We start from the raw sequence: 16,960 nt of genomic DNA, 5'->3' as shown, positions 1-16,960 counted from the left end.
CAGATAATGAGAATAGTTTTAAAAGTTAATCATTACTATAGATGCCATTAAATTCTCTGTTATCGTATAATAACTCTAAATATAAACATGTGTAGTAAAGTATGTTTGATTAAAAATACATACTTTACTATTTTGAGATTAGTGTATTTTACTATATGAGATTAGTGATAAATCAAGAGAGTAATGTATATTTTTTTTTTATCTCTATTTTGTGTTAAAAATGATAAGTTTAATTCTAATTTACAAAAGTTATTTTTTATTATAGCGAACTAACAGCAAACAAAAAAGACTTAAAGTTTTTGTACTTAACAAAAATTTTAGGACTAATAAATATTATTTAAAAAAAATTAATTGTCGTCATAATAAGTAAAACGTTTTTATAATAATCTATTATTTTACCTAAAAAAATCAAGACATTAAAAAAAATCTATTAAAATTTTTAAACAAAATGATGTAAATTTTAATTATAAAGTAATTTTTGTATATGTTTAAAAAAAAACAATTTTCATAACAAATATTGTAATTACTCTGATTTATTTAACTTATAACAAATGTTTTGTTGTATTTTTATATTCCTTATTTTGATACATAACTATTTACTACTAAACTATTTTATTGAAACTCACCGAGAGTTATATGTACGAGCTGAAAGTCAAGAAATTTAATAATACTAATCTTCAAAATATCATATTTAATCATAAATAAAAAACAACAATTGGTCTAAAAAAAGTATTTTCATAGTTGATTTTATACACAACGTAAGAAACAGACTATAAAGGTTTTCCTTAAGTAAAAAAAGTGAGACTTTTATAAGTAATAGTTTTTTAATAAATTAAAGTATAATTTGGGATACTCCAATCAATCTTAAAAACAAAAATTAAAAATAGATTTATATTGATTGTTTTTATATTATAGTTTTCATTTTTTTTTACGGCTTTAGTTTTGTAGTTTAATTAATTTTAACTTTTAGTTTACATAGTTATAACAGGGTACGTATATGACTTTTAAATTGTTTAAGTAAATATAAAAATAACAATCAATTGATATTCTTATGTATTTGCAGATATATTTCAATGAACTGAAACTTATTGACTATATTTTGAATAAAACAAACTATAGCAGTACAAAATAACAAAGATATTTATGTTTTCATCTCAAAGCTAAAAAAGGATAGTAAAACTTTACAATGCTAACAAATTTATTGGGTTTACTTTTAGCTATGTAAACAAAATAGTGTGGCAAGACCCATGCTGTGTAAATAAATGACGGTACAGAAAATTGTCCTTAATATTCACAACGGTTTAAAATTAAACAAAACATTTTAATTATAACATACATTTATACAAAGATAAAATTACATTACTCTAACACTAAAATATTCAAATAATTTATTGTTATTTTGTTTGCTAGTTTTATTAACATTAAGTAGTGCTGTTATATTATTGTTAGGTTGTTACAAATGTTGTTAAGTGTTTTGTAAATCGTTAAATATTTATTTTTTGATCAACGACTAAACTAGTTTTATATTTTTTTTCTTAGTTTCTAATTCAAAGAAATATATGCAACATTTACTTAACAAATATAAATATTATAATATAAAATGAAAAGTTAGAACAATGTAAAAGTTGTAGATGATTTACAAACATTTTTGTACTATTCAATAGTTACAGAACATAATTATTAATTATAATTATTACTAACTAACTAATAATCAAACATAATTAAGTACATTAAAATAAATACTAATACTTATTATTATAAAATTATAATTGATAATATACTAAACTGACTAAAAGTTTCCAAACATAACTAAACATTTTCAAAAAAAGATTCAATTTATATAAAATAATTTAATAACACGTCTATAAGTTTTCTTAAGTTATATCACATGCGATACTTTATTTTTTTACACTTTTCTATAGTTATTTGTTAGTTTTTGATGCAAAAAGAATAAATCTTTTATTATTGTTTTAAAACACTCTAAAAAAAATTACAAATAAACTTTTGCTACTACAGACTTAATTATAAGGATGTTTATATACATCCTTGTCTTACTTACTTGTTTTTCTTTTGTTTTAACCCAAGAATTTGGTGCGCCAGTTCCTCAGCCCGAAAGAGTACCTCAAGTTTTATTGCAATCTGTCAACAATGTTGGGCTTTTTCTCAATACTTTTCACGATGTCAATAATGTAGATGGACTCGAACAAATTGAACAGTTTAGTTTCTACTTTTAAAGTATAATAAAAAAAAGGTTGTTTAAGAGAATGTAAGAAACAAAAACAAGAGTTTTATAGTTTTTAAATATTAAATACAACAACCTAACAATAACTTAATAAAATAACTACTCAAAATGTACACTAAAACAAAAAACTAAGCTAGACTTTTTTTCTCTATTATCAATTTTTTAGTTCTAGGTTTTTCAAAAATACAAGTTTATTTTATTTTTAATTTTTTAAATTCAAACTTAAAATAAACAGGTATAACTTATTATCTTTCATAATTTTAACAGAATTTGTATATTACATTAAATGCAGTTTTGTTGCAAACAATCAATATATTAGTTTTTATTATTACTGATATGAAAAAAAACAAGCGTTTAGCAAAAACAAGTATAAACACTATACAAAATTTTTAGGGCGATGTCAAACTTAATTACTTTGGGGTTTAAATCCGAAGAAGACTATCAGTGTCTTGAAGATCTTACTACATGGAAAACTGATGTAATTAATAATGAATTGTATGCACTTACAAGTTGGTTTTTGGGTTTTAAGATAATTATTAGATAAAATTTAAAAACTAGCTTAACAAAAAAAAATCCATTTTTTTTAAAAGTTATCGACAACTTAAAAAAGTTTTTTCAAGTTTCTAAAACATATCTTTTCTTTAGCCTAATTAATATTCCCAACAATATTTTTTTTTGCAGTGCGCGACTCATGGGCATCGAAGCAAAGCGGTATTTTAGAAGGTAATGTCAGATGGTCAGGTCATTACTATGAATGTATAAACTCAAAAACCTCAAAATTTAGAGGAAAATATTGCTCCACATTTTTTGGAGCTACTTTCATAGTTGGTCATACAAGTTTTACTGCTCATACTGTTTATTTAAAACTATCAAAGTAGTGCAAATGTTTTTGTTTACTTATACAGCTAGTTGTTATAAAAAATACTTTAGAGTAAAGTTCTTAAAAAATCACAGGTTTGTTTACTATTTCACTAATCTTTTGATTAAATTTAGTTTTTTTGAATCTTTAAACATTCTTAATAGTAAACTACATATTACATGCGTATTAACGAAAATTTTTAAGGTTTTTTATAATTTTTGTAATATAAACATAATTTTTTTTACATAAAAGACAAGCTTCATCACATGAATTAAACTGCACATCTATTTATTGCCAACGAATTATTGTTACTCTATTTTTTTGAGATAAACACTGGCTTGAGATAAAGTCTGAGCTCAAAAAAAAAAACTTTTAGGAATTTTTAAAACAGTATTACTATAAGATAAAGTTTTCTTTTGCTGTGAGTACAAATTAAAAAAATAATTAATCTGTGAAATATATTGAAATATGTTATATGTTCTTTATTTAAACATACCGACGTTACTAAAGAATAGGTTTTATCTAAACAATACATATGTGTATAGGCAAATATTGTATAATATGAAACTAATAAAAAACATTTTAAAGTATTTTAATTACAGAGAAAAAAAATCGTGTTTTTCTAACCTTTATCCGAACATTGAGTACTTTATTCAAGCTAAGTTATAAAAAATAAAATTCAACGGCAGATTTTCTGTCTAAAACATTAAGAAGTTAATTATTTTGATGGTTTAAATTTTGTTTTTTAATTTAAAACAGAATAAATACAAATAGAATAATACGGCGAATGGTCAAAATTAATTTCGATGAAAACAACACATAAAATAAAAATATATTGCTGATACTTAGTATTGTTTATAAATCTTAAAATTAAGGTTTTAAATAAAAAAAAAGTTTATTTAAAAATTGTTGTCTAGTTTAGGATCACAAAGTGCTAAACACATATAAAGTAATAAACTAATACTTATATTTAAAAATCGGTCGTAGACACAAAAGCAACAAATTTAAATTATTAATACTTTTCAATTAAGAAGTCTACAAAAACTTAATTGTTGAGAATATTTATTCTTGTTAGTTGCTCTTTTGTAATAATTTTAATGCTTTTAAATTAAGTGATACTTTTTTTACAACATTTTAGTGTAATTTTTTCAAGCCCCTTGTAGTGTTTAAATGTGTTAATAAAAGCTCAAAATAATCACAGCCGATATGGAATGGAGTTCCAGTAGATGCTAGTTTTGCTCAATGCTTTCCTTCAAGCTGCAGCAGTAATGCAGTGAAAAATATTATGGGACAAGTTACAGCAGATAAAAGCCTGCCTGTTCTAGAAACAGTGTGTCCGAAAGTCGACTATGGACTTGATGGTTTTGGATATGCTTTCATGTAAGTTTTTTAAGAAAAAAGAGCATGTTTGTAAGCTTTTATTACAAAAAAAGCTCAAAACTCGCTTCTTTTGCAGTTTTGTTTTTTAACTAAAAAGCACTTCGCGGGCTTCAATTTGATGACCTATATTTCAAACAAATAAAAATAAAAACGAAATAGATTAGTAAGCAATTTATGTATAAATGATTTAAAAATAAAGTTTTTTCTTCAAAAAAGTGTAAACAAGATACGTAAATTTAAATGTGTCTTTAAAACTTATAACAGAAAGAGATTTATATACTTCATTATACAGAAGAATATTTACAGATAATAAATAAAAAACAACAAATTTAAAACTATTTAGAACAATGTTTTCGCTATACTTAATGATGGCTGTTGTTGGAACAACTTATGATTTAGTTACACTTAAGAAAATCAAACCTAAAAATGACTATAACAAAATACGTAAGTGCGTTTTTATAGTATTTTTATTTTAATAATAGAAAATATAACATTTATAAAAGTAATCTATTAATTTTGAATAGTTTTAATTTCCTTTTTTTTATTAACTGTGTATTTCACGTTTAATAAAATCTTACATACAAAATTAAAAAAATAAGATAAAAACCAAGTTCTTAATAGTTTAAAGAAAACTTGAAGCGTAATAAGTGATAATAATAAAGTGATTAAATGTCTTCCTATTTTGAATGAGCTTTTATTTAAGAATATTTGTTAATTTATATAAGAAAATACTTTTTTGTGTTTAAACAACTTGTCCTGCTCTTTTATTCAAAGGTACTACTTGTTTTCAGCATACATAATTGAAAAAATATCAAGATAATTTTTTTATAAAATATTTTATAAAGATTTTTAGTAACTGACTATACAATTAAAAAGTACTATTATATGTTTTATGTAAAATAATAATTAAATAAAAAGTCTTTTAGATAAAATGTTATTTCTAAATTTTAATAAATATTGAATCCAACATTTCTATACCAACTTTTATTTTATATTTAGCAATGTAAAAAAAAAACAGAAATAAGCTAATTTAAGTTCTATATTAGTTTTTGTTGACATATAAAGTTTTATTTTATTTCATATTTAAATGTTTATTTTATTTAACTTCACAAATTTTTGCCAAAATTGTTTTATATAAGCTTGTAAACAACAATTTTAACAACTTACCAACAGAAAAGCTTACCAAGTGCTTTTCGGTGATACAAAACAGCAAAGAACTGTTAAACACAAGAGACCCACCGGGTTCAATTTCGTGCATTCACGGCATTCGTGTGATCAGCACGCTGTGGGTCATTCTGCTGCATTCTTACGACTTTCCGAGAACTAGACTTGGTATGATAACTTTAAAATTTCTATTTTTGTGAAAAATAGCCAAATAAAACTGTCTACAGACAACTCAGTACCGGCAGGTCTCGCTTACACCCAAGGTTTCATGTACATGGCAGCGACAAACGGTACATTTTCTGTAGACACTTTTTTCGTGGTCGGCGGGCTGTTAACGGCTTACTTGCTGATAAAACGCTGGAACAAGAACGGTAAAGCCGATAATGTTTTTTTGCTGTACCTTCATAGATACATAAGGTAAAAAACAGAACTTTTTATTTTGTTTTTCATTCCTTGTCTTTTTGTAAATTTTAATGTAAAAACAGGTTGACACCTTCCTGCGCCGTTCTGATTTGTTTTACAACCGGAGTTTGGAAATATGTTGGACAAGGGCCGACATGGGCAATTTACGCGGATACTGCGAAGGCCATGTGTGAAAATGACTGGTGGACAAACCTACTGTACATTAACGATTTATATCCATCTAGCAACAATGTGAGAAGATTCTGTGTTTTTGAATATATTTTTACTATAATTACATTTATTTATTATATAAAACCTTTAATTGTTAAAAAAGATAGTTTATAATAGAAAGCTAAAAAGTGGTATTGTTTAAGTAAACATTTAAACAAGCATTCTAAATATACTATATATACATTTGTGCGTTAAATAAGTAAAACAAATAAACAAAAAACAAATTAAACATAAAAAGCCTTAGTTTTTTTTCAAGAATAGTTATAGTAAATCGTTTATTTAGGTATAAGTTTAAAAATGTCAAAATTTTTTTTGATAAATAGGAACATTTTTCAAAATGAAATTTTTAACAAGTGTTGTATATATTTCAAATAATAAATTTTAGTCTAAAACATTTTAATTGAGTATATTAATTTTTTAGTACAAAAAATATTTATTAAAAGTTTAATTTATGTTAAGGCTTTTAACTAAATAAAAACTGAGAGCTACAAATATTCTGTTGAATAATCTATAAGATGTGTTTCACAAAAAATTTGGCTAACATGAACATGAAAATTAACAGTGCTTCCCTCATACTTGGTATCTATCTAATGACATGCAGTTCTACATCTTGGCGCCGATTTTTGTTTTCCTCTTTTGGAAGTGAGTTTAAACATATTTTTACAACCTTATTTTTTGTGTAAAAAACAATGTTTAAAAACTACGTATAAAAATTACATTTCTATTTATTATATTAAAAAAGATTAACATTTTAATTAAATTCATAAACTTCATTGTTATTTTTTGTTCCTCTTAAACTTTGACTATCAACCTCATTTTCTAAGGCACAAGCTTAGTAAGTATAGTTATCGAAATTTTTTGAGTAAAAATAAGACTCAACCATCTATGCAAGTAAATTGACATTTTGTTAAGTAAATTTAGTTATAGGCAGTAACGTAAGTAATTTCTAGAAAAAAAAGGTAATTGCAATATGCTTTAAGAACAACATATTTAAAAATTCTGAAAGTTGTAACAAGAAAAATATTTTTATGTTTTAATAAGTAAAATATTTGTTAACATTTTATATAAAAAAACTTTCAGATATTTCTTAATGTTTAAAAATATCAGTAAGAAATTAAACTGTTAAATAATAAATATTTGTGTTAACTAAACACAATTTTTTTAGTTCAGATAAGTTTACAGTTGTTATCAGTCTTATATATATATATGTTCAAACTAAATTAATGTTTTAAAATAGGTGACTCTTCACTTTTAAATAATAAGTAAAAGAATAGTATTACGATATATAATTAAAACATAATAAACAATTAACTTCACCGCACAACCAGCAACAACAGCATCCGAGAAAACCTACGACCGGTCGTAGATTGTCTCGGATGCTGTTGTTGGTCGTGTGGTGAAAATAATTGTTTATTATCGATGGCATTAAACATCTCAACATTGTTGATGATGACCGAAATAAATACTGGCTAAAAAATATAATTAAAATAAATTGTTTTATAACTTTACTAGAAGTAGACATTAAAAAAAATAAACAGTTTTTTGTTTATCTCATATTAAGTTAAAAACAGATAATTTTTAAAATTTCGTTTAAACCATCTACAATAACAATATTTATCTTAAAACTATTTTAGACTGGGGTAAATAAAAACTATTTAAGACAGTAATAAAGACAACACAAACTACTTAAAAAAAAATTATGTAAAAATGTTAGTTTTGTATTAGTACTGGGAGCCGATCATTTCTAACCCGCTATCATTTCTAACCCGTTCACTTCTAATCCGATCACTTCTAACCCGATCACTTCTAACCCGATCACTTCTAACCCGATCATTTCTAACCCGATCACTTCTAACCCGATCATTTCTAACCCGATCACTTCAAACCCGATCGCTTCTAACCCGATCACTTCTAACCCGATCACTTCTAACTCGATCATTTCTAACCCTGATATATTCTAACCCGATCATTTCTAACCCGTACATATCTAACCCGATCACTTCTAACCCGATCACTTCTAACCCGATTACTTCTAACCCGATCATTTCTAACCCGATCATTTTTAACCCGATTTAACCCAATCATTTCTATTCCGATCGTTTCTAACCCGATCATTTCTAACCCGATCGTTTCCAACCCATTCTACTTGTTTATTTTATTTTTTCTTTTTAATCTTGATTTTATGCAAAAACAAACTAGTCTAATAAAGTTATTAAAATATTGTTTATTTATATTTTTTTTTAGTTTCTTTATAACATTATGATTATCATGTGTTACGTAAAAAACATTGTTAGTATAAATTTTAATTTTAGTGTTGACTTAACATAAGTTTAATTTGTTTTTATTACCTCATTTTTTGATATTTAATCATACACATAGTTTCAATTTTTTTCATTATTTCTTTTATTTTTCTTTCAATCTACTTTAACAGACGTTTTCCGTTAATCATATACAATTAAGTAAATAGTTTACTTTACAATATTTTAAACTACTCTTTGTAGGATTTTAAAGTAAGCAGTTATAACTATATATAAGTTTGATCTTATAGTAATTCACGTGGCTATAATAATTTTAACATAAGCAAATGTTAAATGTAAACCTTTACCTTTGTAATATTTAGATACAAAAATATTTATATAACGGTCTAAAAATTACATTGCAAGTCTGTTGTATATGTTGTATTATGGCTGACTAATGTATTTACGTTTTATAGTAGGTTAGTTTTAAGTTTCATTTTAATAACTTTTACAAATTGTTATACAACTTACCTACTAAGATAATTGAATTCAAACAAACACTAGGAGAAATTAAAAACTTTTGTTATATTAATTGGAAAAGCATGATTTTTAGGTAAAACCCAGTTAAATATTAGTTATAAAAGGTACTAGTTATAAAGTTGTATTTCATATAAATTAGCCCTAAATTCAAATTCAACTTGCCAATCTGGTCTCCATACTTGAAAAATATATACTAACCATATAGAATCTCTTCAAAGAAAAAGTACGGAATAGTCTTTAACGGCTGCAATACTCATTATATTTCTTACATTGACAACTATCAAAACTTAACATTTAATCTTTAGAATTCAAAAGACTTATACTTTTCCTAATGCTTTTTAAAACTAAATAAATACAATTAATTTATAGTCTTTTTTTGAACCTTTTTAAAATAATTAATTACCACGAAAATAAATCGAAAAATTCATGCAGTCGTAGTTATCTTTCAGTTTAAATGTGAAATTAGCTTTTAAACAAAACTAATCTTTATAAAAAAATTGAACAACTTTGATTTCAGTTTACTTGATTAAGATAAGATACTTTATATTAGAAACTATAAGTAATTTAACAAGTTTTAAACTTATAAACCATTGATTTAGTATGTAGAATTCATTCTATTATAAAGTTATATTTTATTAGCAGCGCCTTTCCTCTGTAAGTAATAAAACGTTTTTCAATACTTTCGATAAACATTTATTTGACCTGTATACATAATGTGCTTTGGATTTTAAATTTAGTGGTTAGTCAATGCACTTAAAATTTTGATTTTTTTTAATAATTGTCTGTACCTTAATTTCAATAATGTATAATTAAATAATAAATAAATAATATATATTTAATTGTATCGATTATGCTTTGGCATAGCGACAAAAAATAATTGATAAAAAAAGAATGAAATACCAAACGGTTGCACAAATGTACACAACCTATCTCTAAAAGTCAGGATGTGTATATCAGGTTGATGTTTGAACAAGAATTAATTTTATTCATGAACTTTTGGAGTTTGTTTGAATTCTGACATTATGTATGTTCTAAATGAATTTTATAAAAGTAACCATGAAACTTATTTTAATGAAGAAGTGCTTGATTTAGAATATTTTGCTGATTGCTGCACTAAAATTATTGAAACAATTTACTAAATCGTCTCAATATGTGTTGCTGAATTTTGAAGAGAAGGTTTTTTGTTGAAAAGAAATTGGAAGTTAATTCTAAATTGAAAGATTGTGCAGCTGTGTTTGGTTTTATTGGAACTAACTGATCGATGAAAGAATTGATGTTAAACTTGCTTATTATGAAGTTAAAACCAAATTTGTTAAAAACCTTCTCTTTCAAATCATAAACAAGTCAATTAGTATTATACTAAATTGTTGATTTCTTTTACTGTTAATATGCTAATGTTTGATAAAACTAAAGTTTTTGATTTTAAGGTATATAAACTTTCGTCTATTTGTTAAGTGTAATTCAGTTTAAGAGGCCAAGATTTTGATGCCTGGGTCTAGCGTAGGATAAACAACTTCCAAAAGCAATAAATATCAAAAACTAAATTTTAACATAAGCTATCTGAAGATTAAGTTTTATTTTAAACAAATCAAACTAAATTTCATTAAAAAACAACTTTATTGAGTTAAGTTTGTATCCAAAACAAACCCTTATTTTAAAACAATAATAAACATACAAAAATATTATTACAGATCGGGTTAATAATTGTCAGGTAAGTTCGGGTTAGAAGTGATCGGGTTAGAAATGATAGTAAACCATTAGTACTTGTGTTCGAGTAATAAATAAATTGAAACAATAAAAAATAAGTTAAGTTATTAGTGTCAACCTCAGACTTGTAGTTAGTCACAAGTGCGATAAAAAAAAACAGCTATAGCTGAACATTTAGTAAACAATACTTGTTGTTGAAACATTTTTGATATTTATAAATTCAGTATTATTAAACAATGTTCAAATACTTCGGAATTAATAAGGCAAGAAGTCATTCTAATACTTTTAAATAAAACTATTTTATGTAAAAAGAAAGAGTTTGATTACACTTTAGCCTTATTTAGTTAAAAGCAATTTTGTGATAGTTTGATTTTCAATTTTATTTATGTTAATTACGCTTGAAGTTTAATTAGTATATTAAGTAAATATGTTGTGTTGTTTTATCTTAGTTTATTGTTTCTGTTGTATTTTCCCTGATGAAAATTGATGAAATATGTTGAAAAAATAAGATTTTAAGTTATTTTATTTATTTATTAAACTATTACTATCATGCAACGGTTTAAACAACTATTTTTTAAATGTTGAATAAGTTTAAACATATTGTTAATTTTTTTGTTAAGAAACGCAATAGTAGGAATTACTGCATGCTTATTGGTCATGTTTGGAAGCATAGCGATTGTCACAAAAGTGTCGCACGACTATACAGCAATTCCTGGAGCCCTGGTGACTGCTCTCAATAGTAAATGGTTTGTTTACCAATATTCATAATTGCCTTTTGTGTTGTAAATTACTATGACCTTACACAATGTTTTAAAAACTGTGTTAGTTTTAAAGCAAATATAGACAACAGATTATTAAGTTTTCTTTTGGAATGAAGTTAAATGCATTAACGCTACACTAGGAAAGTTATAGTAAACTAATTTTTTTGTTAAAGAAAAATAATTTGCTAAAAATTTGTTTTCAATAGATATGTTAAATAGTTCAATTTCAGTATGTAATCTTGTCAATAAATTAATTTAAATATGAATATAATACAGAAGATTAAATACAACTAAGAATAAATAATTATTAAAATTTTTTTACAAATTTAGCACCAAAACTAAAGATAACAACAATAGCAAGTAAGAAAAAACTCAACGACATTTAAAAAGTATTTTTATAACTTAAGTAAATAACATGAGGCAATGCTTTTAAATTTTAGCAGCAAAAATAGAAGATTTTTTAAAATCACAATGTATTTTCTCTCATAACTTCAAACAAATTTTAAACAGATACTAAAGAGCAAAAATGTCTAAGAAAAATGATATTAATTTTTAAACAAAAACAAAGACATGTATAGTTTTATTTAAATTAAAACTTTTAAATAGATCTGAGGTCGTTATTGATTTTTTTCCTTAACAATGACGAGCCTTAAAAAACAGAGTTTTTCATAGTGAATGTCTAATACAATAGTTTAGCTTATGAAAATAAAAACATATATGCTTTACTGTAACATGTACTAAATTAACTTGTTATAACCACCTAATTAAAAGATTAAAAGGTTTTATACAAATAGCATAGGAATTGTCAAGTTTTAAAAAAAAAACTAATTTTTCAAAATTTATAAAACAACTGTATACTAAAGAATAAAGATTATTTTAGTTGAGGTAGTATAAAAATATTTCACTGGGTTTAAAAATTGCAAAAAAAAGTGTAGATATTAGGTATATTAATTATTAATTTTCTAAAGTCACATAACTTAGTATAACAATGTCAACTTCTGAAATTTGATACAAAATACTTTCAGGTTCGGACAAATTTATTTGCTTCTTGGAGGTTTTTCTAGTGCTACTAGAGATGGTCCTGACTCTCCTTATAGAAGCAGGTTTAAATATGACAGTTACTACACTCCATGGAGCAGAATCAGTGTTTATATGATCGGTATGGTTGCTGGGTTTATTCTTTTTCATTTCAAGAAAAAAGTTCCAATGAAAAAAGTAAGTTTTTGGAGCTAAATATTAAGTTAAAAAAGAATAAATAAAGAACAAACGTAATAATTTTAGTTAAAAATATTTTTATACTATAAAATTTTCATGGTGTTAAAAAACTAAACGTTGACCAGCATTTCACTAAAAACACTTTTTAAAGCTGTTTTAAAGTTTAAAATATCTTTTGTGACTTATTTTTTATTAAAGTCGTGTTATAAAATACTTTTGATGTACTTTACAACTTAAACTGTATATATAAAGGTCTTAAAAAAGCACAATAGTTTTAACTTTAATCAAAGCCATGAACCTTCTTATCAAAAGTTCTAAATTTTAAATTATAATTTTTGAGTATATTTCAATTTTTCTTTTAACAATATAACATCATTATAAGTAACTAAAAAAAAAATCATATACTGCTAAGAAAACTTACTTTAATACTTACTTTAAAATGAGACTATGAGAAAAAGAGTTTTTATTTTTAATTTTTTTGATGTTGACTTTATTTGGAACTATCTTGTTTTTAGTTTTTCTAAAATTTTAATAAAACATATCTTACAAAGTGTAGGATATAGAAAATCATCACATACATTATAAGAGCTTTTTTAAGATAAAATTGTTCTCAAGCAACTTAATTCAAAAACTTATACTTTTCTAAAATATATCAAAACAACACTACCATAAGATATTTAAAATCAATTTCAACATTAGGTAGTAGCGTGGGTTGGATGGTTGCTGTCAATCGGAGTCGGAATGGCTGTAGTTTTTGGAATATTCCCGCAGCAAAGAGACCTAATATTGCCCTCAATACCCATGCTGACGTTCTTCGGATCAGCAACTAGACCCGCTTTCGGCATTTGCGTTGCCTGGGTGATTATTGCCTGTGCGTCCGGACGCGGAGGTATAACTCATTTTAGTATGTAGAAATTAGGTTTAAAGCCAAACATTATGACAAATTAAAATTAAAGGACCGGTGAAAAAGTTTTTGAGTTGGGGAGTTTTTGTGAGCCTGAGCAAGCTGACCTTCACAGCGTACCTCATTCATCCGGCTGTGATCTACTGGTACTACGGTACCAGCGACCGAATGACGCATTGGACAGACATAACCATGTGTTACGCTTATATTGGTTGGTTGATTGTAATCCTTTTGTCAGTATAATGGTTTTTTATTAATCAATAAAATAATGATGCAACTTCATAATCGTACTACTTACTTCAAACACTTTTTTTTTTGTTTCGTATTTCATTTTGTTTCACTTCTACTTATTTTTACCTAAAGTTAAATGAAATAAAATACATAAGATACTTAAATTAAATTTTTCCAAAAATAAATGTTTGAAATTTTATTTATACTTATCATGACTTTCCAGGTCATGTGGTCTTGACTTTTATGTTTGCTTTTGTTCTATCGTGTTTGGTAGAGTGGCCAACCATGAAAGCTGCCAAGTTGCTAATACCAAGTCCACAAAGAAAAAAGCTTTCCAATGATGGTAATACTATTAATTACTCAGAAAAAGATCTGAACCAAACAACTGAAAATGCATACAAAACATATGATTTAACCTCTTTAAAATCGGAGAAAAACGCTTATGATAATCATTCATACTACAACGAAAAAACCTCACTTTAGTGTTCTCATTGTAAGAACAACAAAATTTAAGAAACATTAAATTTTTTATGCATTTTAAATTCAGCAACTACGTTTAGTAAAAGTATTTTGTAACTGTGCAAATGTGACTTTTTTTTTTGTCTAACTTTTTGCAGCATAACCAAATATGCCCAACTTACAGCTTATTACGTATAAAACTAATAATTATAAGACTTTACTTTAATGTATAACGCTGTTATCACTATATTAAACAGCTTATACACATTCTATGAATTTTTTTAAAGAAGTCTCAATAATGTTAAGTTATATAAAATGTAACAGGTTTTTTTAAAAAAAAAGAAATTACTTTTTAAATTTTGTAATAGTTTTGTTAACTAATAGCAGTAATTTTTACGGTGTGCATCTGTGCACATAAGTAAGCCAATAAATTATTTGACTGTGCACAGAAAGTTTTGTAAAATATATATAGTTTTTTAATTTGGCGTAAATTTTTTTGTTTTCCTTTAAAAAAAATAACTACAACAAAATATATATTATCAGAGTATATAACAAAGATTGAAATTTCTCAAAACGATGTTTGTATAGAAACCACTAAAAATAAAAATAAATGTCTTTGATAATAACAACTTATTTTTTATATATTATGTCTAGTGTGCACAAAACTTATTTACAATAAAGATAGTGTGTACAACTTTTAAAAATTTTAAAGGTTACTGATTACTTTTGACTACTTTTTACTTAAGTTAGACGTTACTTAAACTTAAGAGAGAAAAAATATTTAACAGAGATCTTTGATTTTTTTCTACTTTGTTTTAGTAAAAATATAAATTAACTAAAACTAAACTATGCTTGAGTAATACTTTTAAAGTTTTGAACAACTAAACTACCTAGTCTTTGTTTTATTTTAAGTTTTATATTTCGTTTCATAAACTAATCTAGTAAAGTAAATGTTAAAAAAACTAACCTATAAAGATAAATAAATTGTAATCAACAAAAAAGTTCTTGATTAAAAATAATTAAACACTATATAAAAATACTTTTAACCTTTAAGCTAATAAATTAGTTTAAAATGGTAGAACACTAGAGTTTATAAAAAAAAAATTTTAGTATGTTCTATGAAAATAACCATTTTAAACATTTTTCAACTCATTTTAAAATAGTGTTTATCCATTCTATTTGTTACATAAACATAATTTATAAATTGTTTAAATAATAACATTAATCACTATATAAAGTCAATTAACCTTAGCAACATATCATTAACTAATTTTTTTTTCGGTTTCAAGTTTTAACTAAAAGAAAAAAATGTCGAATTTTAAAAAATATGTTATTTTTTTAATAAATTTTCGAAATTTAAATATATAACTCTATAAATACCATCTTTAAATTTATTAAATTTTAAGAATTTATCAACACCATACTTTACAATTTTTTTTGTTTTTATCACTCAAAGCCTCAAGGTATTATAAAGTTTAATTATAAATTAAAGTATGTACTATGTTTTAGTTTTAGCTTTTCTTTATATTCTTAAATTTCTGTCAAAGTTACCTTTCGTGTTATACTTAAAATGTTGAAAACTTTATGCATTTAATTTACACTTCCTTAGACTTTTTAAATTCAAACAACATAAGGGTTAATCTTATTGTTTTTCGCTATAGTTATTTATTTAAGATCTACTTAGAACTTAATAAAATTTTACAAGCTGTAGAGTCAGTAAGTTGTGGGATGCAATAAATTCAAGCTAAACAGAGGTTGTGGCCCCTGACGTATTTTTAACTAAAAAATACTATTAAAACAAACTATAATAACTTTTTTCATATTTGCTTTTTGTTTAGTAGTTAGTTCAATATGAGTTTTATTATAAGTTAATTTTACTACAACTTTGCTTCTAAAGAATTCTTAACGGTTTGTTACTATACTTTAAAAATTACTGCGGTCTAGGAAAACTGTTTTCAAAAGTTGTACCATTTTAAACACTGTTTTTGGTAAAAATTGTCTAGAAATTGTAAAATGGTTCCAGCACTTGCTTTAGATTAGGGGTGGGTAACGTTTTTAGTCGGCGGGTCAGATGTGGAAAAATTAAGTCATTTGCGAGCCGGAGAATTTCAATTTCATTTAATTCAAGATAATAAAACTAACTATTTTATCATTACGATCAAATACTAATTCTATGTGACCTTTTTTAAAATATATAGTGTTATTAATATTAATATGTATATGTAGTTTGTTAATATATATAGTAATATTGCATTTCGAGTTCCAGATTAAATGACATGCAAGCTAAATATTACATAATATTAACAAATGGAAAAAAAAATGTTGTGTGAAATTTATCTGTATAACATTATTCATATTTAAAAAAAAAATAATTTCTTTTTTTTTTATTTGAGCTAAGTAAACATTGATAACAAAACTCATATTTCGTTTTATTCGGCCTTATTGCAGAAGGGATAAATCCTTTTTAAATTTTTTAAAAATACTTAAGTTGTATTTATAGCAAAATTGAACTATTATTAGATTTGAAAGACTTTTTTAAGTTAAGCTCTTTAAATCTTTATAGTATAATTTGTAAGTTTTCTATACAATTTAAAATTTCAATGACATGCACGGAATTTTTTGCTTTTG

The 16,960-nt window shown here is 24.6% G+C and overlaps 1 protein-coding gene across 1 annotated transcript in view; it reads left to right on the top strand.

Annotated features, from left to right (window-relative positions):
• The window catches only part of LOC145838923 (O-acyltransferase like protein-like), a 34,978-nt gene extending 20,622 nt beyond the window's left edge, over nt 1–14,356 (top strand). The window contains exons 3-15 of the mRNA XM_082946543.1: nt 2,086–2,215; nt 2,636–2,751; nt 2,924–3,066; nt 4,303–4,462; nt 5,655–5,813; nt 5,873–6,062; nt 6,131–6,299; nt 6,841–6,920; nt 11,383–11,508; nt 12,549–12,738; nt 13,438–13,627; nt 13,695–13,853; nt 14,097–14,356. Of these exons, the coding sequence (XP_082802669.1) occupies nt 2,086–2,215; nt 2,636–2,751; nt 2,924–3,066; nt 4,303–4,462; nt 5,655–5,813; nt 5,873–6,062; nt 6,131–6,299; nt 6,841–6,920; nt 11,383–11,508; nt 12,549–12,738; nt 13,438–13,627; nt 13,695–13,853; nt 14,097–14,356 (2,072 nt within the window). The remainder of the gene's footprint in view (nt 1–2,085; nt 2,216–2,635; nt 2,752–2,923; nt 3,067–4,302; nt 4,463–5,654; nt 5,814–5,872; nt 6,063–6,130; nt 6,300–6,840; nt 6,921–11,382; nt 11,509–12,548; nt 12,739–13,437; nt 13,628–13,694; nt 13,854–14,096) is intronic.
• The last annotated feature ends 2,604 nt before the right edge of the window (nt 14,357–16,960 follow it).

The sequence above is a fragment of the Thalia democratica genome, chromosome 6 (genome assembly GCF_965202585.1).
Source record: "Thalia democratica chromosome 6, ktThaDemo2.hap1.1, whole genome shotgun sequence".
In the NCBI taxonomy this organism is placed as follows: domain Eukaryota; kingdom Metazoa; phylum Chordata; class Thaliacea; order Salpida; family Salpidae; genus Thalia; species Thalia democratica.
The sequence above is the reverse complement of the archived record's forward strand: the minus strand, read 5'-3'. Positions and strand labels throughout refer to the sequence as shown.